The sequence below is a fragment of the Malassezia pachydermatis genome (genome assembly GCF_001278385.1).
Source record: "Malassezia pachydermatis strain CBS 1879 chromosome Unknown scaffold4, whole genome shotgun sequence".
NCBI classification, from domain to species: domain Eukaryota; kingdom Fungi; phylum Basidiomycota; class Malasseziomycetes; order Malasseziales; family Malasseziaceae; genus Malassezia; species Malassezia pachydermatis.
The window spans coordinates 934,236-956,346 of record NW_017253141.1 but is presented as its reverse complement, the minus strand read 5'-3'; the positions used below and the strand labels follow the sequence as shown (position 1 = coordinate 956,346).

The 22,111-nt window shown below is 57.5% G+C and overlaps 15 protein-coding genes across 15 annotated transcripts; 8 read left to right on the top strand and 7 right to left on the bottom strand.

Annotated features, from left to right (window-relative positions):
• Nucleotide 1: 1 nt before the first annotated feature.
• On the bottom strand, nt 2-1,156 carry Malapachy_4245 (cytosine deaminase; the record flags this gene model as incomplete). Its single annotated transcript, XM_018138696.1, has 1 exon — nt 2-1,156. One exon carries the CDS (start codon nt 1,154-1,156, stop codon nt 2-4), a length of 1,155 nt encoding a protein of 384 aa, XP_017991934.1.
• A 1,197-nt stretch (nt 1,157-2,353) lies between these two features.
• Nucleotides 2,354-3,392, top strand: Malapachy_4219 (protein phosphatase methylesterase; the record flags this gene model as incomplete). The annotated part of the gene is made up of 2 exons (XM_018138671.1): nt 2,354-3,271; nt 3,300-3,392. 2 exons carry the CDS (start codon nt 2,354-2,356, stop codon nt 3,390-3,392), a joined length of 1,011 nt encoding a protein of 336 aa, XP_017992086.1.
• A 252-nt stretch (nt 3,393-3,644) lies between these two features.
• On the top strand, nt 3,645-4,538 carry Malapachy_4269 (hypothetical protein; the record flags this gene model as incomplete). Its single annotated transcript, XM_018138720.1, has 2 exons — nt 3,645-3,859; nt 3,887-4,538. The coding sequence occupies 2 exons, from the start codon at nt 3,645-3,647 to the stop codon at nt 4,536-4,538; spliced, it is 867 nt and encodes a 288-aa protein (XP_017991851.1).
• A 20-nt stretch (nt 4,539-4,558) lies between these two features.
• Nucleotides 4,559-5,029, bottom strand: Malapachy_4254 (hypothetical protein; the record flags this gene model as incomplete). Its single annotated transcript, XM_018138705.1, has 1 exon — nt 4,559-5,029. One exon carries the CDS (start codon nt 5,027-5,029, stop codon nt 4,559-4,561), a length of 471 nt encoding a protein of 156 aa, XP_017991902.1.
• Nucleotides 5,030-5,224: 195 nt separating this feature from the next.
• Nucleotides 5,225-6,761, top strand: Malapachy_4226 (mss1p; the record flags this gene model as incomplete). The annotated part of the gene is made up of 3 exons (XM_018138677.1): nt 5,225-5,310; nt 5,337-6,181; nt 6,208-6,761. 3 exons carry the CDS (start codon nt 5,225-5,227, stop codon nt 6,759-6,761), a joined length of 1,485 nt encoding a protein of 494 aa, XP_017992047.1.
• On the bottom strand, nt 6,762-7,781 carry Malapachy_4246 (hypothetical protein; the record flags this gene model as incomplete). Its single annotated transcript, XM_018138697.1, has 2 exons — nt 6,762-7,309; nt 7,337-7,781. The coding sequence occupies 2 exons, from the start codon at nt 7,779-7,781 to the stop codon at nt 6,762-6,764; spliced, it is 993 nt and encodes a 330-aa protein (XP_017991933.1).
• Nucleotides 7,782-7,845: 64 nt separating this feature from the next.
• Malapachy_4248 (hypothetical protein) lies at nt 7,846-8,673 on the bottom strand (the record flags this gene model as incomplete). Its single annotated transcript, XM_018138699.1, has 1 exon — nt 7,846-8,673. One exon carries the CDS (start codon nt 8,671-8,673, stop codon nt 7,846-7,848), a length of 828 nt encoding a protein of 275 aa, XP_017991943.1.
• A 61-nt stretch (nt 8,674-8,734) lies between these two features.
• Malapachy_4192 (asparagine synthetase) lies at nt 8,735-10,399 on the bottom strand (the record flags this gene model as incomplete). Its single annotated transcript, XM_018138647.1, has 3 exons — nt 8,735-9,967; nt 9,993-10,288; nt 10,315-10,399. The coding sequence occupies 3 exons, from the start codon at nt 10,397-10,399 to the stop codon at nt 8,735-8,737; spliced, it is 1,614 nt and encodes a 537-aa protein (XP_017991762.1).
• Nucleotides 10,400-10,525: 126 nt separating this feature from the next.
• Malapachy_4217 (hypothetical protein) lies at nt 10,526-11,057 on the top strand (the record flags this gene model as incomplete). The annotated part of the gene is made up of 3 exons (XM_018138669.1): nt 10,526-10,668; nt 10,704-10,930; nt 10,957-11,057. The coding sequence occupies 3 exons, from the start codon at nt 10,526-10,528 to the stop codon at nt 11,055-11,057; spliced, it is 471 nt and encodes a 156-aa protein (XP_017992090.1).
• A 2,005-nt stretch (nt 11,058-13,062) lies between these two features.
• Nucleotides 13,063-15,780, top strand: Malapachy_4207 (multifunctional beta-oxidation protein; the record flags this gene model as incomplete). Its single annotated transcript, XM_018138660.1, has 1 exon — nt 13,063-15,780. The coding sequence occupies one exon, from the start codon at nt 13,063-13,065 to the stop codon at nt 15,778-15,780; it is 2,718 nt and encodes a 905-aa protein (XP_017991564.1).
• Nucleotides 15,781-15,848: 68 nt separating this feature from the next.
• Nucleotides 15,849-16,271, bottom strand: Malapachy_4197 (sm-like ribonucleo protein; the record flags this gene model as incomplete). The annotated part of the gene is made up of 4 exons (XM_018138650.1): nt 15,849-15,920; nt 15,953-15,982; nt 16,013-16,241; nt 16,267-16,271. The coding sequence occupies 4 exons, from the start codon at nt 16,269-16,271 to the stop codon at nt 15,849-15,851; spliced, it is 336 nt and encodes a 111-aa protein (XP_017991759.1).
• A 168-nt stretch (nt 16,272-16,439) lies between these two features.
• On the top strand, nt 16,440-18,837 carry Malapachy_4209 (glutamate-trna ligase; the record flags this gene model as incomplete). The annotated part of the gene is made up of 2 exons (XM_018138661.1): nt 16,440-18,777; nt 18,809-18,837. 2 exons carry the CDS (start codon nt 16,440-16,442, stop codon nt 18,835-18,837), a joined length of 2,367 nt encoding a protein of 788 aa, XP_017991558.1.
• Nucleotides 18,838-18,955: 118 nt separating this feature from the next.
• Nucleotides 18,956-19,798, top strand: Malapachy_4271 (dihydrofolate reductase; the record flags this gene model as incomplete). The annotated part of the gene is made up of 1 exon (XM_018138722.1): nt 18,956-19,798. One exon carries the CDS (start codon nt 18,956-18,958, stop codon nt 19,796-19,798), a length of 843 nt encoding a protein of 280 aa, XP_017991817.1.
• Nucleotides 19,799-19,861: 63 nt separating this feature from the next.
• On the top strand, nt 19,862-20,755 carry Malapachy_4224 (tpt1-trna 2`-phosphotransferase; the record flags this gene model as incomplete). Its single annotated transcript, XM_018138675.1, has 3 exons — nt 19,862-20,516; nt 20,543-20,658; nt 20,687-20,755. The coding sequence occupies 3 exons, from the start codon at nt 19,862-19,864 to the stop codon at nt 20,753-20,755; spliced, it is 840 nt and encodes a 279-aa protein (XP_017992045.1).
• Nucleotides 20,756-20,789: 34 nt separating this feature from the next.
• Nucleotides 20,790-22,048, bottom strand: Malapachy_4194 (atpase v1 complex subunit c; the record flags this gene model as incomplete). Its single annotated transcript, XM_018138649.1, has 3 exons — nt 20,790-21,387; nt 21,413-21,855; nt 21,896-22,048. 3 exons carry the CDS (start codon nt 22,046-22,048, stop codon nt 20,790-20,792), a joined length of 1,194 nt encoding a protein of 397 aa, XP_017991760.1.
• Between the last annotated feature and the right edge of the window lie 63 nt (nt 22,049-22,111).

The window sequence follows — 22,111 nt, the reverse complement described above, 5'->3', positions numbered from 1 at the left end:
ATTACATGGCCCAGGTCGTTACAGCGGGCTCGCGTGTGAAGACAGTCCGCCCATTGTGCATACTCAGCAAGACAGGGGCATGTACCTTTAGCACTTCTTTCTCGCTTCGTGCATCCAGCACGAGAAGGGTAGCTGGATAGCCCTGTTTCACTCCGTAGCGAGATTCGAGGCCCATATTCCGAGCTGGGTTCACCGTAATAAAGTCCAAACATCGATGAATGTACTCCGATGTGAGCATATGTCCCACATGCAGACCTGCATCCAAATTACGAAGTGGATTGCCGGAGCCCATAGGGTACCAAGGATCCTCAATCGAGTCCTGGCAAAAGGCCACAGAGAAGCCCCATTCTGTGAGTGTCTTCACAGGTGCAACACCACGAGGGATAGGCGCACTTTGCCCACGGCCCTGAAGCTGCAAGTTTTCGTTGGGACAAATAGCAAAGCCAATGCCCGCAGCTCGAAGTTTCGGTAGCAGACGTGCCATGTACCCAGGATTGTAGTACGACATTGCCACTACATGACTTGCCGTGACTCTGCCTTGCATGTGCCGCTTGGATGTCTCTGCTGCCATCACTTCAATGAAGCGCGAGTGCTCATCGTCAATTTCGTCACAGTGTACATCCACCAGCGCATTGTACTTTTCAGCGAGCTCGAAGAGGAAGCGCACAGATTCGACCCCGTCTTCACGTGTTGGCTCAAGATGAGGAATTCCACCAACGACGTCAGCTCCCAACTTCATAGCCTCTTCCATAAGCACTTTGCCTTGCGGGAAGGCAATAATCCCATTTTGCGGGAATGCCACAATCTGTATTTCGATCCAGTCTTTCACATCGTTTTTTAGCTGTAGCACGGCCTTCAATGCAATCAAATCAGGATCTGTGATGTCGACATGCGTCCGAATAAAGCCCACACCATAGGAGGCAGCCGACCGAGCAGCCTGCAACGCATTTTTATAAATGTCGTCGCTATTGTTCAGGCCCGCTGCTTTTCGATCCGCCCAGATATCAATAGCCTCAAATAAGGTACCAGATACATTGGGTCGCGGTACATCGGCTGTGTTGGCAAAGTCGAGATGAATGTGGTTCTCAACATACGACGGACAGACCAATCGCCCTTCACAGTCGTACGTATCACCGTCAGTGGTTGCCTCAGCCATGGGAAGAATGGCTGCGACCTTTTCATTTACGATTTGTATGGCCCATAATCCATCGTTGCCTCGAAGTTTTGCGTTGATCAACCACATGCGTCGATGCCAAGAATTGCCGGCTGGAAAGATGGAGGTGCGAAATCTCCCTGTTTGATAAACAAAAATTCGGAGGCCTAAGCGCTACGATAGCGTATCAATCAAGGTCATGATTGGCTCTGCAATGGCCATGGCCGTCTATTTGCTACGATAGAGACAGCATGACAGTGCGGACGTTGCCTACCATTTCGTATAGATCGTGATTCTTTCCCTTGCGCAGCATGGAAGAAGAAACTATGAATAAAATCGACCTAGAAAATGGACCGGAGGCGAAGCCAAAAGTGACCGTTGAGCCCTTTCTACCAGACCATCTTAAATACGATCATGCCTACTACGGACTATTTGGTTTCCTTCTACATATAGAAGACTGGATGGGACAGCATCTGGGCGTAGAGATAGAGGCTATCGAGCGAAAGACAGACATAGACAGAAAGCCAATGACATGGGCCGACGCCATGTATTTGGGTATGCTCTGGGCGTCAGGCACAATCAACATGGATTACCACTGTCTTTCTGAGCTGGGACCTTGGGCTGAATCTCCACCATAGTTTGCTGTGTTTTGCGTTTGGGACATTCCTAGCGAGCATTCCACCCAGCTACTGCCTGACGTTGGAGCCTGCTACAGGACTTCGGCAAATGTCCATTTCTCGCTACTTGTTTGGATGGTACCCGAACAAGGTTATGGCGCTGATCAATGTGCTGCAACAAGTGGGCTGGTCCGCGAGTGGATGTAGATCAGGCGGGCTGGCCCTTGGGTGGTGGGCATGAGTGAGAGTGTATACATAGGACTTTTTGCCGCTACATTTGGCTCCGTAGGCGGCGATGTGGTCAACGAGTTGTGTTTTGTTTGTACACTTTGGGCCTATCCCCCCTTCGGCATATATAGAGCGCCGCTTAGTGGGCCAATAATGACAGATGTATTTTATGGGAACAGGTGGCTCGAGCCACGTACCCTCCACCTATCTATCGTCCATGCCAGGCGGAGATTTACGACGCACAGCGTTGTTACGCGGCCAAGCCGCGTCACTTTCTCGAACTCGTTCGTCCGACTCCTCCTCGGAGGAGGAAACAGATGGTTTAGGCGATCTTCCTTCAAGAGGCCCATTACCTATGGTACCGCCTGCCAAGGCTCCTGCGGCCTTCTCTCCCCTCAAGTCCGATGATTGTTTCGCTATGGCGTTGGAACTAGATATCCCTTGCACCCCCACCTCTGACGTTGAACATACAAAGACGGCTACGGTACGAGCCTACTATACACCGCCCAAAGGTGGCTTATCGCATGACAAGACCGTGTTTGTGTGCCACCATGGCGCTGGCTTCGGCGCGTTATCGTATGCCCTCATGGCCCGCCATATCACTGAGTTGACGCAAGGATCAGTAGGTATACTGGCTTACGACTGCCGTGGACATGGTCGATCGAAGTTTCCGTCAGACATCGTGCGTGACATGTCACGCGAAGCGCTTTCGCGTGACTTGGTCACGGTTCTGCTAACCATGTTCCCTGAGGAAGCCACCCGGCCTGCCTTCATTTTAGTCGGGCATTCTATGGGCGGTGCGATCGTGGTCGATGCAGCCCATGCACTTGAGAGCCATCTTGATGTGCATGTGAATGGTGTGGTGATGATTGATATTGTAGAAGGCACATCATTACGACTCTTGCCTGATATGGGCGTGCTGGTGCGACAACGACCGGAAGGTTTTTCTACGCTTGAATCTGCTATTCAATGGCATGTACGCTCACGCACCATTCATAATGCGGACAGTGCACGACGCAGTGTTCCCTCTCTTGTGCATGAGGTACGTGGGCACAGTGCATTTCCATGGCGCTGGAATGCCGATTTAATCGCTACGGAGCCATTTTGGCATGGATGGTTTACAGACCTATCGTCGCGCTTCTTGTCCTGCCGTGCCGCTCGACTTCTAATTCTGGCCGAGACTGACAATCTCGACCAACCCCTGATGATTGGCCAAATGCAAGGCAAGTACCAACTCGTAGTGAGTCCCCATGCGGGCCACTGTGTCCAGGAGGTATGCATACAAGTAACTCACCAAGCAGGATATGCCGTATTCCACTGCCGAGACGCTGGTCCAGTTCTGGAAACGCAACGATCGACTGCCGCCAGGCTTGCGGCGCGTCGGACAGTCGTAGCCAAAGTATAGATACACACCTCCACATAGACGCTGGCCCCCCTGGGCCTGCGTCGTCGCTCTGTTGCCCCGCAGAATGTCGGAGAGTGCGTCGCCTGACGAGTATGCGTCGCCGCTTCCTGAAGAGGTAGAGGATGTGCCTGCTGCCACAGGTGATGACTTTGATGATGACTTTGGTGATTTTGAGGAAGGCGAGGACGCAGCTGAGGCCGTGAACGAAGACGATTCACCGGCCACGCCGTCAGCGCCTACCATGACGTCGGAGGCGCTGAGTGTCGAAACACTATCGTGCCTTTCAATCCATCCCGACCCAAACGATCTAGATATGCGAAAGGGTTTGCGTGCGCTTCTACCTATGGACTTTGTTGATCTGAAGGCGCCGGTAGAAGCTCCTGTGGAAGACAATGTCGTGATGGAAGGTATGCGCCAAGTTGAGGGTCTTTCGCAAATCCTTGTCACAGAGGCTAGGTACGTGAAGCATGGGCTAACCGATAGTCGCTCCCTTCTTCGAGAGCTTCAAGTGGATCATATTTCAAGTGCGCCCTTGGATTGGCGTCGATCTCATACGCGACGACAGTACCTGATATCTCTGGGCGTCCCTATCAATTTGGACGAAGTGCATGGGTCAGGGTGGGCGTCAAAAGAAACATTGCCGCCCCTGGAGCTGAAACTCACGCCATCGGCGAAGGAAGCACAGCCTACTCCCTCAGCAGAAGGCAGTACCTCGACCTCTGATGAGACACGCACGCCGCCCGTCACGCAACACGAGTCATGGGGCGATCGACGTCGTCGTGAATTGGGCCTCACAGAGCCTCACGTACCCATGCACCGCATTGAAGCCGTGTTACAGCTCTCCGAGGACGATATCAAATTGCAAACGCTGCCGGAGCTTCGTGAGCTTGTGAAAGAGATGCAGGTCCTCTCTACCCAGTTAGGGGAGGCTTTGCAATACCATTTGACTATACGCGAGGCTTTTGCCTCCGATAGCGAAGTCTTTAATGGCATGATTCGCGATTTGGTCGCAGGCGCGTCTAACAAGATCTCAGAGAAAATGAAGGCAGAGAAACGCAGTTTCATTAGCCGCGCGACGAAGCGCAGCACCATGAGTGAAAGCTCGTCACGTCCCAGCACGCCTGGATCAAGATAGGATGTACAAATAGAAAGAAACTATGATTGCCGTGCCTCGTACGCACGTGCAATGGTATCGGCGTCGGGCTCGACATGCCATGTCTCTGGCGGTCGTGGCTGGCACGGCAATATCGTACGCTGCCGCTTCCCTTCTTCGTAGGCAGCATTGTGCACGACATCAACATGTCGATGCATTGAGATGTGCAGAGTGGGTAAGATGCAATAGCGTGAATCGCATGTATGTCGATGCCGCTCCGCTTCGTCGTAGCCAACGACGGGCCATGACCCATCCGCATGCCATGCACTTTTGAGCGCTTTGGCCACGATCCACAAGGGCAGACCACGTGGACGCCCCTCCGACGACGGAAGGGAGACGCGTTTTTTGCTATCCAGGGCCTGCTTGACATTCGCCAGCATGGGTTGGTGACAGGCTAGCTCTTCGGCAGAAGGATCAGATTGCAGTGTACGTGCAATGTGCGCCAAAGCGTCACGTTTCTTCTCCGCGGTCATCGCATGCTGGCGCGTCACGAATCCAGCGCGCGCCGCCGACGGGCGTGGCCTTTTGTGTCGCGTCCTATTCACCTCCACATCTTCGTCATGGTCTATGCACGACTGGCCTCGGCGTGGCAGGGCCTTGGACGTTATGGCTCCAGACGCGTAGCGCTGCCATGCCGTCGGACGGTGTCGTCAGTACTACCAAGGATGATGACGGAGGCTGCACGACCACCTACCATCTATGCTTTATCCAGTGGCGCGACGCCCAGTGCCATCGCCATCGTGCGCATTGCTGGGTACGTCAAATACCAGCTAATCACAGGGAGCACACGTTGCCGATTTACGAGGCTCTGTGCAGACGAACGGCTGTACCACCTGCTCGCCGTGCTGTGCGGCAAACACTGTACCATCCACTGTCCAACGACGTCCTGGACGACGCGTTAGTCCTGTATTTCCCACCTTCGCGGTCATTTACCGGCGATGCTGTGCTGGAATTGCAACTGCATGGCAGCCCTGCTGTGGTGCGTGACGTGCTCAGTGCCCTCAATGATCTCGCTCACGCGCGTTCGTGGCCGGATTTACGGCCAGCCGAGCCTGGTGAGTTTACGCGGCGTGCGTTTGAGCATGGCCGTATGGACTTGACGGCTTGTGAAGCGCTTGACGCATTGCTTCGGGCCGAAACGAGCGAACAACGCCGTCTCGCACAGCGGGCGGGGCATGGACGGCAGGCCCAGATGTACCACACTCTACGTTCGAGGCTACTGGACTGCATGGCGCAACTGGAAGCCTTGCTTGATTTCGCCGACGAAGACGATATCGATATGCAGCTATGGGACGACGTACATCGTCATGTGCGTGAAATACGTACGTACCTAGCCCACGAGCTGCAGTTGGATATGCCGTCGCCATGTCGCTCGTATGCTGAGGCAGTCATGCAAGGTGTTCGCATTGCGTTGTATGGCCGAACGAACGTCGGCAAATCCTCGCTCCTCAATCGGCTGGTCCAACGGGAAGCGGCGATTGTCACATCGCACCCTGGCACGACGCGCGATGTGATTGAAGTACAGATGGAACTGCATGGCTACAAAGTCACTTGGGCCGATACAGCCGGCCTCCGCGACGATACTAACGATCCTGTCGAGCAGATTGGCATCGCGCGTACGCAAGGTTCGTCGTTTTTGCTCTGACCGCAGCATATGTAAGCGAAGCAGACCTGGCGATCCGTGTATGCACGCCGGCGGACATGGACGAGATCCCGGCGGCCGGATCGTACGTTGTGCCCACCAGCACGGTAGCGGCTTGGGGCATCCCCGCGTCGGCCCACAAACCTGGCCTGCCTGTGCTGTTGCTGATCAACAAAATGGATACCCTGCCAGACGCATCGCCACCAGTGCCGTCGCCTTCTACATTGACCCACGGCGTGCCGTGCCATGTATGGCATACCAGTGTCGTACAGGATCAAGGCGTGCACAAGGTCGTGCACGATGTAGGCGCCATGCTGGCTTCAAGGTATGCCCAGGACGCAAGCACTACGCCGCTCGTCACGCAAGCGCGTCATCGGCATTGCTTACTGCAGGTCGTAGCGTGTCTCGATACCTTCCTGGCCATGCAAACCGGACCTGATCTCGTTGTAGCGGCAGAAGAACTGCGTCGTGCAGCGCAGCACGTTGGCGCCGTCACAGGGCAGGTCGTGACGACAGAGGATGTGCTAGGTACGATCTTTGCGCGGTTTTGTATCGGCAAATAACTAGGTGTCCACATGACGTAAGTACTCTAGCAAATGCGACACAGTCGAGGAGGGCCGCTGGGCGTCCCATAGCTCCGGGCCCCAGGCCATAGCCTCGTCCATGTGCCGCTGGGCTTGTGCGTGCTTTGCATGCGTCTGCCGCAACGCATCAAGGGCAGCGGCGGTCCTGGTACTTAAACCGTCCGACAGCGGCGGCGAAGAGGTGGGGATGCCGAGAGTCTCGACAATCGTCTGCCGCGCATCGCGAGGCGGCGCTGGATCTGGCATGGGAACCAACGGCGATGCTAAGCCTACCGTGCCTTGCGTGCGAACGGTGTGCGCCGACGCATGCCGGGGCATAAGGGCTGTCGTCGCAAAAAGACGCGGCACACGAATCGGGCCAAGTGTGACACGAAGCAGGCCTGGCGTCATCGGCGACCCAATCAACTGCTGCGTGACGAACCACACATCCGCTGAGGGGGGTGCCATCCCTGGGGGCGGCGTAGTCACGGGGCCGTCAAGCACAGGTCGTGACCACTCGGGAAGTTGGAGGAGGATATCGTACGCAGCTGCGATGTAAGTAGCGTTATACATACCTTTGTCGATGTCCATCTGATCGTCGGCACACGGAGGTAGCGATTGCGACCAGAAATACAACGCAAAAATCGCAGCGACGGCATGCAAAATCGTCGACGCATCGCGCATCCCAGGCTCGGCGACAAGCGCCAACTCGTCGACAAACGCACGCACGATCATATCGCTAAACGTAGCGCGCGTCGCTGGACCACGTCCCAGCACGGCATTCACATGATTCCAGTGATTGCGGACCCATACACGCTCAAATACAGCCATCGCGCCATACTCCCATCGCAACGAGACGGGCGACGTAGACGTAGCCGAGTCCGACGGCTGGTTATCGAGCCACATCCACGTCAACGCAAATGCATCAACTAAAATGTGCACATCGCGTCGCAGCGCCTCGACAAACGGCTGCGACGTCGCTAACGCGGCCATGGACCGCGTCGTTGCATGCTCGACCATGCAGGAAAAAGGAAAATGTCTGTCTATGTCGGCCTCCACTCTTCGCTTTTGGGCAGGATCGAGTCTACTCCAATACGCGCCACTCGTCGCCGAGTTGCGCCTCATCTACATAGAAGTAGCGTACAGGCTTGCCTTCGCTCTCACACACGCCCTCAAAGGCCATAGGCTCATCGCTCTCTGTTGGCGAGACGCGCCAGCGGGCCCACCAGCGGCCAATGACTTTGCCGCTGGAGACATCCACCGTCTCTGCGACCAGGCTGGAGACGGTATGTTCGCCCACCAGCTTCGGGTGCTCAATGGTCAAAGGGTTCGGCATTTCCGGCAACTCCCACGTAGCTAGGGCACGCGTCGTAGGCCGGAGGAGCGAGGGCGCATACACTGTCGTTTTCAGCGAGCGCATGTGCCAGCTAAGCGTGGCAATTTCCAGGTAGTATTTCTCACTAGCATGACGGCTTGGATCGCTTGGCGTATCATCCAGCAGACGCTCGTTGGCGCTCTCCGTCATGTAGTGCAAGGGCGCTGCATCAGGTTCTGCCTTGCGCAGCGTCATGTGGCCGACGTACGGCGAACCGATCCACGAGATCAAACCAGTGCTCACAGAACTCGCTCCGAGCGTCGTAGCAGCAATGCCAAGACGCGCCGCCATTTCCATTTTGTGCGGCCACAGCACAAACACCGGCGCAAAGATCGAGGCTACAGCCAACGACGAGAGTGAAAACAACTTGATGCGATAGTATGCCATCCGGAACGGACCGACGTACTGCGCTACAGCATTGGTCTTCGTACGTGGCACAGCACTCTGCTGGAAGGTACGCACAGGCACACACACACGCTGATGCAGCATGGGCCGGGCGAGGCGCGACGACGCACTCCGAAGACTCCACATCATCATCGTCGACGAACCAAGGTAAGAAGCGGCGGAGGCCTTGCTGGAGATGTGGAGGTCTACCGCACTACGAAGAACGGGGATGCAATGCTGCATGGCCTTTCTGGCGCGCACCTTGTGCATCCATCTTGGCACTACGTGCGCCAAATTGAATAGCACGTTTCGGCAGCGTAGACGCATGCGCAAGACCTAGCTGTGCAGCAAGTGCACGAAGCAGCTGCTTGTCGCCATGGCCGTCTTCCGAAAAATCAGCTTTCGCACGCACAGGCAGCGTGGCCAAGTATGTCATGACAGAGCGAGCCAAGTAGGGGTATCGGGCTTCGCGCGCATGCGAGGAAAACACGCGATCATCACGGCCGAGATTGCGGGTAGGTAAGCGATCCATATCCATCTGCAATTCCGCGGTCAACGCCACGTCGCCGCCACGTCGCCATGCCTGCCGATGCCGTGCGTACCCTGCCAGCAGCTCATCGGCGCCCAGGCCAGAGAGTAGGATGCGCGCAGGCGATATGTACATATGGCCATGCACATCACCACGCCCACGCGACGCAAAGTACAAGGCAGCAGCAATCGACAAGTCCATCACGCTAGCCGTAGGGTACATCAGCGTTTCAATGTGCTGGGTATGCGCTGTGTATTCAGCAAAAGGCACATTGACTCGCACAAGCTGCCAAGTGCGAGACGGGTATAAACGTTGCAAATCATCGAGACTTTTCTGCGCCGTCATGCGATCAGGTACAGCGTAGGGATCGGCAGGAAACTGATCCTCGTCGATCGTCGCGCCAGGAGGGGCGGCAGCCCATGCAGCCGCAATCGCACGTGGATTCTCAAACGCCACATTGATCAAGTCAATAGGTTCGTCGCGGGGTACATGCTTGGCCGCGAGGGCGGCCAGCACTGTACAGTCCAGCCCACCGGAAAACAGCACGGCGATACGCGCAGCACCAGGCGTCGCTAAAGACGAGACTCGAGTACACTGAACACGACGACGTACGCTTTCCTCCAGGATCTCGGCAAAGGCAGGCAATATACTTGTTGGGATCGGGCTGGAAGGCGCACAGAGCGTAAGACGCGTCGTGTAATGTGTGCGCACGTCGCGAGAAAGCGCCGTGGGATCGCTACGTGTCTCCATACCGAGGCGCCATATCGAAGTGCAGTCCACCTCCGCCCACGGTACATGCTGCTGCACACTGGCATCGCTGGCGACAGAGCACACGTAGGTAGAACCTTCATGCTGCGCATACAGCAAGGAGCGACGACCAAGAGGATCGCGGCCAAAGTAGATGGCACGTTCATGGAACTGGTGTTAATCAATGAGTACGTACATCAACCAACGCAAAAGCGTAGGGCCCATCCATATGCGCGAGAAGGGAGCACAAGGCCTCTTTACGCTGCGGGGGTGCCACGGCTTGAATGTGACGTAACAATATCGCAGCATCGTTCTCGGCGCTGGCATACCAGCTTTCTTCGTCGGCCTCAAACACTTGGCCATTCCATGCAAGCCAAAGCGTATTGTCAGGCGACGTGAGTGGCTGCCTCGTCACCGTCTCGCCACGCAGGCCCAGGACAGAAGCATAGAGTGAAATACCGCCCTGCGTGCATGCCTGCTGTGCATCGGGGCCTGGTGTAAGGAGCCAGGGTACGTACCTCGACAAGCCACCTCCTGGACCAAGGTCGTCCATAACGCCGTGGCCGACGCGCCGGCCTGCACAGCCAGCGCAATGCCACACATCGACAGGGCTCGAAGGTCGTCCACGCGTCATGCCTCTCGCATGGTAAGGTCACGTGTGTGGCACAGCGACAGCGATCACAGGTACGCAGCCTGGAGGGCCCTTTCTCTTTAGTACGACAGGCACACATGTCGTTGAACACATTCGACCCGAACCAGGCTCAGAACCTGCCAGAGATCGAGAAGCAGATTGCTGTGCGCTGTGTTGAGCATGCGCAGACGTACTGGAACCTGCTCGAGAAAGTGAAGGCGTCGGCTCTTCGTTTGACCAAGTACGTATCAAAAGCCCTACCTAACTATGATGCAGGCTGGACGACGAGATCATGGCCGACTTTGAGGAAACGTTCCCGGAACTGGCGCAGAACGACGAGCAGATCCGCAAGATTGACGAGGATGCCATGAAGAGTCCTCAGGGCAAGGAAAAATGGCGCAACTTTATTAATAAGTACGAAAAGAAGGTCGCCGACTTCAACTTTGGTACGCTGATCCGTACCGATGCCTCGGACGAGTATACACAGAGCAACACGATCTTTTGTACGTATTCCCTCGGCTCACCTCAGTGACGCGTTTCCAATTCTACGTGTTTGAAATCGCACGCTGCCGTCGTGGTATGAACGACTGGGTGCGTGACCAGGCTGTGAAGGCCAAGGCATCATCATAGGTAGGTAGGTAGGTCATGCAGCCGACCAGCCAACCTATAGTGCATCGTAGATATCATGCATGTCGTCAAACTATGGACAAAGCATAGGCATAGGGCGATACTTAACCCTCGCGAGCCGCAATCTTGGGCTCCCACGAGTACTACAGGTAAGTCGCATGCGAATACATACCAGCTTCGGCTTGGTCGTGTTGTATGGACGATACGCACCACGCGTGCCCGTAAAGTTCTCATAGGCGGGCTGCAAGGCGTCAGGGAACTGTGTACATACCGTTTGCCATGGGCGCTCAAAGCTCTGCGCAACAGGGTCCTGGCTGGGCGGGTCGCAGCGCGTGAACGATACCCACGAGTGCCAGATCGGATCCAGCTGCGAGGCATCGTAGTCGTGACGCTTGTAGTCCACCCAACGGGTACGGCCAGGCTGCTCCTCAACGTTTTCCCAGTACTTGTTGCCGTTGCTATCGCGTCAGTCTACCCCGTCCTTCTCGTACCTGTCAATTCCGACCATACGGCCCCACTTGGCATCGCCAATGTACTGCATATCGCGCCAGTACTTGGCGAAGCCGCCCTTTTGAATGTAATTGATCGTGCGCTGCAGCGACATGGTCCTTTCCCTGCGATGAGGTTGTCGACGGCGCTCGCTGCCCGAGACAAGAACCGCCCTTCGATTACCAATCCATCACGTGACAGTATAAACCAAGGGGGTGGCCCCTGCGCGTCTCTAGCGTTGGTGTCTATATACGTCATGGCGATTTTTTCCCTACAATTTGTGCGTGTAGTCGTAAAATCCCTGATGGGCATAAGTAAAGGGGACGTAGACAAACCTTGCCAGTTTTGCGGCCCAACCAGTTGGCCTGCACCATATTTTCAAGCAGTACAGGCGGCTTGAATGTCATTTCGCCTGTAGCTGCATAAATTGATTTCATGATTCTGCCTGTGAGCCACGAAGCTGTGCACATACGATAGCACGGTATCCTGGTGTCAGTGTACTTTTATACGTACCAATCCAATCATATCAACTAGACGCAGTGGGCCCATGGGGTGTCGGGCGCCGAGCGACAAGGCATTGTCGATGTTCTCGCGTGTCGCTGCACCCGCTTCCAGCATGGCAATCGCTTCGCGAATGAAGGCGATGAGAAGTCGGTTGACAATAAATCCGGGACGGTCTTTGATCACTACAGGCTGCTTCCCACTGGCCCGTGCAAACGCCTCCATGCGCTCGACCACCGCTGCATCGGTTTGCAACGCAGCCACGACCTCGATCAGCTCCATCGCGGAGACTGGGTTGAAGTAGTGCAGACCGACGACGCGCTTAGGGCTCTGTTGGATAAACGTAGGCGGCGTTTTGGAGTCGCTACGAAGGGATGCAGCGCTGGCCAAGGTGGTAATGCTCATGGACGACGTGTTGGAGGCTAGCACTGTGTTGAGGGGCAAAGTGAATGCGAGCTCCGCAAACGTGCGTTCTTTCAGGTCCAAGATTTCAGGGACGGCCTCAATCACAAGATCTGGTGGGCCACCATCAACGTGCGCCAGATCGGCGATGGACGCCACGGCGACAAGCTTAGCAAGGGCCTGCTCGTCAGCACCATTCTCACGAAGCGCTGCCTGCAAGGTCTGAGCTGCGTTCTCGGCTAGGGCGGGCGTAGTATCCACCAGCATGACAACATCTACACCGGTATATCGTGCCGTCTGCTTTGCGATCCCGCGGCCCATTTGGCCGCAGCCAAGGACCGCGACGCGTCGGAAGCCATGTGAGGTGGACATGAGGTGTGGAGTCGAGCGAACCAGTGGGGTCGTGATGTGCCCACGGCCGAGAGTCCTCACAGCTACGGCCGCCGGAGGATGATAACGTAGCATGTGGAGGAGCCCGGTGGATTCGGGCAGGGTCTGATTGGCCCATTCACCGGCTAGGACCCGGCATAGCTCGGTGCTTGGACCAGCACTAGGGCTCCGGTGCGTGGAGACAAATGCGGAGCAGCGGCCGTCCTACCGCTTCTTTCCTGACAACATGGCCGATTTCCCTGCAACGGAGAACGGGAAGATCTCGTTCAAGAACCGCGTCGTCGTGATCACCGGTGCTGGCGGTGGTCTCGGCAAGACCTATGCTCTCTTCTTTGCGTCGCGTGGCGCCAAGGTCCTGGTCAACGATCTGGGCCAGACGCCGGACGGCAAGAAAGCCGCTGATCTTGTGGTGGAGGAGATCACCAAGAACGGTGGGGAGGCCATTGCGAACTACGACTCGAACACGGAGGGTGCGAAGATCATCCAGCAAGTGATCGACAAGTGGGGTCGTGTGGATATCCTGATCAACAACGCCGGTATTCTGCGTGACAAGTCGTTCAAGTCCATGTCGGACAAGGAGTGGGACCAGGTGATGGCTGTCCACGTCCACGGCTCGTTTGCGTGTGCGCACGCTGCGTGGCCGCACATGCGCAAGCAGAAGTTCGGTCGTATTATTAACACGTCGTCGGCCGCTGGTCTGTACGGCAACTTTGGTCAGTCGAACTACTCGGCTGCGAAGATGGCGCTGGTGGCCTTCAGCAAGACGCTCGGTATTGAGGGTGAGAAGTACAACATTTACGCGAACGCCATTGCGCCTGTGGCTGCCTCGAAGATGACCGAGACGGTCATGCCGCCGGAGATGCTGGAGAACCTCAAGCCGGAGTACGTCGTGCCGATTGTGGCCTTCCTCTGCTCGGCCCACAACGAGGGTGTCAACGGTGAGGTGTTCGAGATGGGCGCTGGCTTCTACGCGATGCTCCGCCGCGAGCGCTCGCACGGCCACGTGTTCCGCACCGACAAGACGTTCACGCCCGAGGCGGTGCGTGAGGCGATGGACAAGGTGCTCGACTTTGACGAGAAGCCGGACTATCCTGTGCGCATCACTGACACGAACTACCTGGAGCTGCTGGAGCGTGCCAAGGAGGCGCCGGAGAACGCGCAGGGCGACGAGAAGATCAACTACAAGGACCAGACGGTGCTCGTGACGGGTGCTGGTGCTGGTCTCGGTCGTGCCTACGCGCTGCTCTTTGCCTCGCTCGGCGCGAACGTCGTGGTGAACGACATGAGCGAGAAGAACGCCATGGCCGTGGTCGAGGAGATCAAGAAGGCCGGCGGCAAGGCGGCGCCGAGCATTGGCAGCGTGGAGGACGGTGAGAAGCTGGTCCAGGACGCTGTGAACGCCTTTGGTGGTCTGCACACGGTGGTGAACAACGCTGGTATTTTGCGTGACAAGTCGTTCGCCGGCGCGACGGAGAAGGACTGGAAGCTGGTGCTCGATGTGCACCTGCGCGGCACCTACAAGGTGTGCAAGGCGGCATGGCCGATCTTTATGAAGCAGAAGTACGGCCGTATTGTCAACACGACGTCGGCTGTGGGTATCTACGGCAACTTTGGCCAGGCGAACTACTCAACGGCCAAGTCGGGTATCCTCGGTTTCACGCAGACGCTGGCTGTCGAGGGTGAGAAGTACAACATTCTGGCGAACACCATTGCGCCGAACGCCGGTACGGCGATGACCGCGACGATCTGGCCGCAGGAGATGGTCGACGCGTTCAAGCCGGAGTACGTGGCGCCGCTGGTGGCCTACCTGGGTGGCCCTGGCTGTGATGTTACGAAGAACCTGTACGAGGTGTCGGGTGGCTGGATTGCGGCCACGCGCTGGCAGCGTGCTGGTGGTCACGCCTTCTCGACGGGCAAGCCTGTGACGCCGGAGATGGTCGAGAAGAAGTGGTCGAAGATCACGGACTTTGACCCTGAGCGTGCTAGCTGGCCGTCGGCGCCGAGTGAGTCGCTGGGCGACATGGTGGCCAACTTTGGCAACGAGGACGAGGACGACGAGGCCGAGGAGGGTGGCGACGACTTTATCGATGCCGAGGACCCGGAGGAGGTGAAGGCGGCGAAGAAGGCCGACCTCGAGGCGGGTGAGTACACGTACACGGAGCGCGATGTGATCCTGTACAACCTCGGTATTGGTGCCACGGAGAAGGACCTGAACTTTGTCTACGAGCAGGCTGACGAGTTCCAGGCGGTGCCGACGTTCGGTGTGATCCCGATGTTCTCGTCGCTCGGCGCTGTGTCGTACGACTTCCTGCCGAACTTCTCGCCGATGATGCTGCTGCACGGTGAGCAGTACCTTGCGATCAAGGGCGAAATCCCGACGGAGGGCACGCTCGTGAGCAAGCCGCGCATCATTGAGGTGCTCGACAAGGGCAAGGCCGCAGCGGTCACTGTGCAGATCACGACGACCAACAAGAGCACGGGCGAGGTGGTGTTCGAGAACCAGGGCACATTCTTCATCCGTGGCTCGGGTGGCTTCAACGGCAAGAAGACGGGCCGTGACCGCGGCAACGCCTCGGCGCCGAACGCTGTGCCGAAGCGCGCGGCCGACAAGGTGGTCCGCGAGAAGACCGCCGAGTCGCAGGCGGCGCTGTACCGCCTGAGCGGCGACTACAACCCGCTCCACATTGACCCGAACTTTGCGTCGGTGGGTGGCTTTGACAAGCCGATCCTCCACGGTCTCTGCTCGTTCGGTATCTCGGGCAAGCACGTGTTCCAGACGTACGGTCCAGTGAAGGACATCAAGGTGCGTTTCACGGGCCATGTGTTCCCGGGTGAAACGCTCGAGACGTCCATGTGGAAGGAGGGCGACAAGGTCCTCTTCCAGACCCGTGTGGTGGAGCGTGACACCATTGCGCTGGGCGCTGCCGCGGCGACGCTCGCGTAATCATGTAAGTAGTCGGCCATAGGTCCTACGACGTGTGATTTATTATAGTGCATTGTACTCTACATCGCCTACGCAATGTTGCGCAGGACCAGGACGACAGAGTCGCCACGCAAAAACATCTTGGAGATAAAGCGGTCTTTCTACACAGGTGAGCAACACGTCGTACACATACGTTGATCGGCTTTTTGTTTTTCGATTTCGGCTGCGCGGTGAGCAAGTCATGTCCACGTACCACTTCCGTCCACATTTCCTTGACGTTTTCCAGCACCATGTTCGAGTGACGATCAAACGCCTTGACACGCGCTAGCAGCTTCTTGTTGTTGCGCAGCGAGATGAGCACTTGCGAGTGGTTGCGCACAGCCTGTTGGAGCACCGAGAGTGGGCCCTGCGAGATCTCGTACTGCTCCAGCTCACGGATCTGCGCCTCGTCCAGATCGGACTTGGGCACATTGACGTATTGACTGCGTAAGTACATACGCGACGTACCTCATCGTGTCGCTCTAGCGCAGCAGAGGCAACGGGGCGCGGTCGATGGGAAGAGAGGCCGAGCGACGACGAGGCAAGTCACGTGAGATAGGCCTCTCGCTCGTGTGTGCGTGGCTGGCCACGCAGGCCGACGACGAGCGAGCGCTTTTGCTTCTTCTTTCGCATTCATCTCCATGTCTAACGTAGCCATCGTGCTCGATCCGAGCGCGCGCTTGCCGTTCTTCACGCCGCTGGTGCTCTCGAATCTCGCGGTGGAGCATGCTGCGGCGCCGGCTGAGGTGACTTTCGAGCCAGGCGCAGACACGTCGCTGACGCTCGACGGCCAAACGATTCGCGGCCACCTCGCTGTGCTCCAGGCGTTGGCGAAGCACTATGCTAGCACAGGCATCACTGGGGCGGAGGTGGAGCCGTTCCTCGTCCAGGCCGATGCGCTGGCCTCCGCAGCGTTCCCCGTGGCGATGCAGAACGCCGACGACTTGGACCAGCATCTCGCGCTGCGCACGTACCTTGTCGGCCACAGCGTCACTGCCGCGGACGCAGCCATCTGGGGCGCGATTCGCTCGTCGTCGCCGCTGCTGGGTATCATCAAGAAGCAGGCACACACACACCTCGCGCGCTGGTACGCTCACGTCGATGCCCTTCCGGCGTTCTCGTCGGCCGTCGCGACATTGACCGAGGCCAAGAGCCAGATGTTCAAGCAGAAGAAAACCGCCGCAGGCTTTGACCTCTTCCTGAAGGGCGCCAAGGAGGGCCAAGTCGTCACGCGTTTCCCGCCGGAGGCTAGTGGCTACCTACACGTGGGCCACGCCAAGGCCGCGATCTTGAACCAGTACTTTGCCAAGATGTACAAGGGCCGTCTGCTGATCCGTTTCGACGATACCAACCCAAGCAAGGAGAAGCAGGAGTACGAGGACGCGATTATCGAGGACCTGGCCCTCCTTGGCATTCAGGGCGATCAGCTTACGCACACTTCCGACTACTTTGAGCAGCTGCGCGACCTGGCCAAGAAGATGATCCAGGAAGGCAAGGCCTACGCGGATGACACGCCGCAGGAGCAGATGCGGGCCGAGCGTATGGACGGTATCGCGAGCCAGCGTCGTGATGCGTCGCCAGAGGAGAACATGAAGCGCTTCGAAGAGATGCTGGCTGGCACCAAGGAAAGATGCAAGTGGTGTCTGCGTGCCAAGATGAGCGTCGATAACCCGAACAAGGCGATGCGCGACCCGGTAATTTACCGCTGCAACGTCGACATGCCGCACCAGCGCACAGGCACGCAGTGGAAGGCGTACCCAACGTACGACTTTGCGTGCCCTGTCGTCGACAGCCTCGAAGGCGTCACGCATGCGCTGCGTACGAACGAGTACCATGACCGCAACACGCAATATGCGTGGATTCTCAATGCGCTGGGGATGCGCCAGGTCGAGATCTGGGACTATGGTCGCTTGAACTTTGTATACACGCTGCTGAGCAAGCGTAAGCTGCAGTGGTTCGTCGACCATGGCGCAGTGACGGGCTGGGACGACCCACGTTTCCCGACGGTGCGTGGTATCCGCCGCCGCGGTATGACGATCGAGTGCATTCAGCAGTTTATCTTGTCGCAGGGCCCGAGTCAGCAGATTACCAACATGGAGTGGGACAACATCTGGGCGCTCAACAAGCGTATTCTGGACCCGATCGTCCCGCGCTTTGTAGCGCTGGATGAAGCGAAGATCGTCAAGGCGACGATTCGTCCTGCGCCGCCAGCGGAGGAGAAGCAGGTACCGAGGCACAAGAAGAACGCCGACTTGGGCATGAAGACCACGGTGTACGACAGTGTGATCCTGCTCGAGCAGGCTGACGCTGCCAGCTTCGAGGACAACGAAGAGATCACCCTCATGGATTGGGGCAATGTGATTGTGCGTGGCAAGACGGTGGAGAACGGCGTAGTGACTGCGCTGGATCTCGAAGCGCACTTTGACGGCGATTTCAAGACGACGAAGAAGAAGGTGACATGGCTCGCGCAGCCCAACGAGAAGCGCCACTTGACCGAAGTGCGTTTGCTGGACTTTGACTACCTCATTACGAAGAAGAAGCTGGAGGAAGATGACAAGTTCCAGGACTTTTTGACGCCACAGACGCGCTTCGAGACGCTAGCCGTGGCGGATGCGAACGTCGCGACGCTGCGTAAGGGTGATCAGATCCAGTTCGAACGCAAGGGCTACTACATTCTCGACAATGAACAGGGCGCCGATGGCCGTCGTGAGTTTATCAAGATTCCCGATGGTCGCGCGGCTACGAGCGCAAGCAAGGCTGCGCCGGACGAGAACCCCGAGCAGAAGAAGGCGGCCGCGGCCGCGGCGCGTGCGCAAAAAGCCGCGGAAAAGGCGCAAAAGAAGGCGCAGAAGGGGGGCGGCGCGGCGCCGCCTGTGCCGCCCAAGGACGGTGTCTCGTCGCTCGTGGCGGAGGGTACGCAGAAGATCAACATGTACCAGGCTCCGATCATCAACAAACCTACAGATACGCCTGTGAACAGTACGTCTGCGCATCGCGACTAACAGAGTAGCGAGTATGTACAAGATCCGCCCGTTGTAGTGTGTCTACGTAGTGCATGGAAGCCAGCGACGGCCAATCACGTGGAGGTCTGTCAGGAGAGCGACGCGTCTTGCGCGTCGCGAAGTGCAGCGAGGCGGTCTGCGTAGCTACGTACGACATGCCGTCGATCCTGGGCCCACTCCCGCTGACCGCCGTCGTAGCAGCCGGTCTGCACAATGGTATTGGGGTGTCTGGTACGCTGCCATGGCGTCTCCCGAAAGATATGGCCTACTTTCGCACGATTACATCGTATGTCATCGACACGCAGCACGACGATGAGCGTATGCGCGACGCTGGCATTGCGAAGCGCTCGCCTAGCCCCCCTCTGAAAAACGCTGTGATTATGGGACGCACGACGTGGGAAAGCATTCCGCCGCGTTTCCGGCCCTTGCAAGACCGTATCAATGTGATTGTCAGCACGACAATGCAGCCGAGCGATGTGGGGCTCGCGATGCCGGATCCTGATACGATGGTCGCTCGCTCGTTTGAGGAGGCCGTCACCCTTCTCCAGGCACGTAGATACGCGCGGTACGACATGGATACCGCGGCCCCTGCGGCGGGGGCCGCGCTAGGTCGCGCGTTTGTGATTGGCGGTGCCACACTGTACCAATACGCGTTAGCACCGCCCACGCCGTCCACGGAATGGATCCTCGATCACATGCTCATGACCCGCATTTACGGCCCAGCAGATATTGATAAGGAGTGCGATGTATTCCTGCCGGAATTCCGATCGCCCGCGCAAGTCGCGTGGGAAGCGTCGTGGGCCCCGACGTACGCAGAGCGTGCGGCGGCAGAGCTGGTATGCCCGCCAGCGCTCAGCGAGGCCGATGCATGGCAGCATGTGCCGCCAGCAGAGCATGCTGCGTGGCTCCCTGCTGCGCATGCCTCAGTCCTCGGCGCGATCGTGCCGGACCGAGATAGTTTTGTTCATATGCAGCTATGGCGTCGCGTCGCGTCGTAATCTCGAGCTCTTTTTTATTTGAATGTGGAGTGACCTTCGTATCGAACGTTGGCCATGGCATCGATGCAGCCTGAGGACGCACCTCGCTCACGCGAGCAAGCGAAGCAGTGGAAGAAGGAGCGCAAGTTGCAAGCGCAACGCAAAGCAAAAGAAACGGCGAGCGCGACAGCAGAGGCCAAAGCAGCACGACGGCCCTCGCCTCCGCCCAGTGTCCAACTCTCCAAAGCGCTGGCATACATTCTGCGGCATGGCGCTGAGAAAGAGCATTTGCCAGTACGACCGGACGGCTTTATCCAGGTTGATGCCGTCCTCGCACGTCCGCGCGTGCAGAAAGTGCCCATGATGGAGGAAGACACGGTACGTGCCCCGACACTCGAGGATATCCAGGCGATTGTGCGCGACAACGACAAGAAGCGGTTCGAGCTGGTCGAAGGTGCAGCCAACTCACCCACTGAGCCCGGGACATGCTGGTGGATTCGCGCAGTGCAAGGTCACTCGCTGGATCAGATTACCGACTTGTCGCACATACCACTGACGGTCGAAAATGTGTCGTCGCACTTGCAGGCCTTGCTCCCCACCTCGACGTCGTGCCAAGCGATTCATGGGACCAACGACGAGGCGTGGACGCAGATCGAAGCGAGCCAAGCGCTGCGGCGTATGCAGCGCAACCATATTCATCTGGCCAAAGGCGTGCCAGGTTCGTCAGGTGTCATCAGCGGTACGTACCATTCTCCCTTACCACAGGCATGCGCACCTCCTGCACACGTTTGCTCTACGTCAATGTCAGCCGAGCGTTGGAGGATGGCGTGCCATTCGTAGTGTCGTCCAATGGGGTCATTCTCACGCCGGGCGTAGGCGAGGTATGTTGTGGCATCGATCTAACGCTAGACGGGAGCCTTGCCGCTGACGTATGTCGAGTGTGTGACAGATGCGCAAGGCACGCACATATGGCCATAAGCAGGGTGGGGATCTGCAACTATGCTACTACATACTATACTGTGATCATAGGCTGCTCAGTAAGCACAAAGGGGAACACCTCTTGCTCGAGCATATTGACAAATTCACCGGGAGTGTCTTGGTGGGCCGACGCCGCATTGTCCGTGGGACGCTTCTCCGACTGCGCGATAAACTCGTGGAGGTACTTGTAGTGGCTCACCAGCGAGTTGAGCAGTGTCTTGGCCTTACGTGGCGTAGGCTCCACGATCGCGGCAAAGTATGTGGCAGGCAGACCGAAGCGCAAAACACTCTCGATGAACGTCCGGATGACACGGAAATGGATCAGCGCCTGGTAGGACTCGGCAAAGTTGATGCGGCTCAGACGCAGAAGCTCGGTCCAGAGCTCTTTCTCCGAGACGCCCGCCTCGTAGAGTTCCTGGCGCTCACGCTCCAATAGGCCTTCGTCCCACTCAAAGTCACGCACCTGGAACTTGTTTTCCCGCGCTTTCTGAATAAACTCATCCTCGACCTTCTTAAAGACGGTCACATTGTAGAGCACATACTCGTCGTCCTGCGCCAGCTGGGACGATGAGCGAGGGACCACAAGCGACGTAAGACGCTCGTACTTGTTGAGCCAGTCCTGTGTATTGTTTCTGAGTAAGTACATGGCATACGTACTTCGGCACGACGACCAGGAGCGTCACAAGGAACTCCGAATTCGGATCGACGATATCGTCCTTGTGCACAATATCTGCCAAGGAGCAGACAGTCAAGTTGCCGTGCTTCTTGCGTTCCAGCTGCTGCAGCTGGCCCTTCGCTGCATTGTACGCAGCGAGTTTCTGCTTCATAACGTGATCAATTGACTGCATCTCCTTGGTCAGCATCTCGACGATCTCATTGAGCGACTTGTCCGTACGGTACTTGCCGCTATTCCACTGCCACGACATCAGATAGTCTTCCACGGTCTGACCGTCCAATGTCAAGTGCTCATCGAGCGCCTGCTCGTCATCGTTGACAAGCGCACGCAGCGTATCGACCACGCGCGTCGTGATGGCAGAGTACAACGTCTCCAGTTTTGGCAGGTCTTCGGCCATAACAATCAGCGACTCTAGCGTGCCGGTCTGGAGGCGTGGTCAGTATCAACGTGGGGCGGCGACGTACCTTGAGCTCCGGCATCGGAAGCGGCGCAATGTCCTCCGCCTCGCAGGCAGAGTCACGAAGCAGCTGGGACTCTAGGTCCTTATACATCTGCTCGGTGCTCTTCTCCTCCTGCACCGGCACACTGACGATCCAAAAGCTCGTCTCAGAAGGCATGGCTGGCCGCGGCTGGAAAGAGAACCGTGCGATCGCAGCCGCCCGACCCGCGGTCGGCGGCGT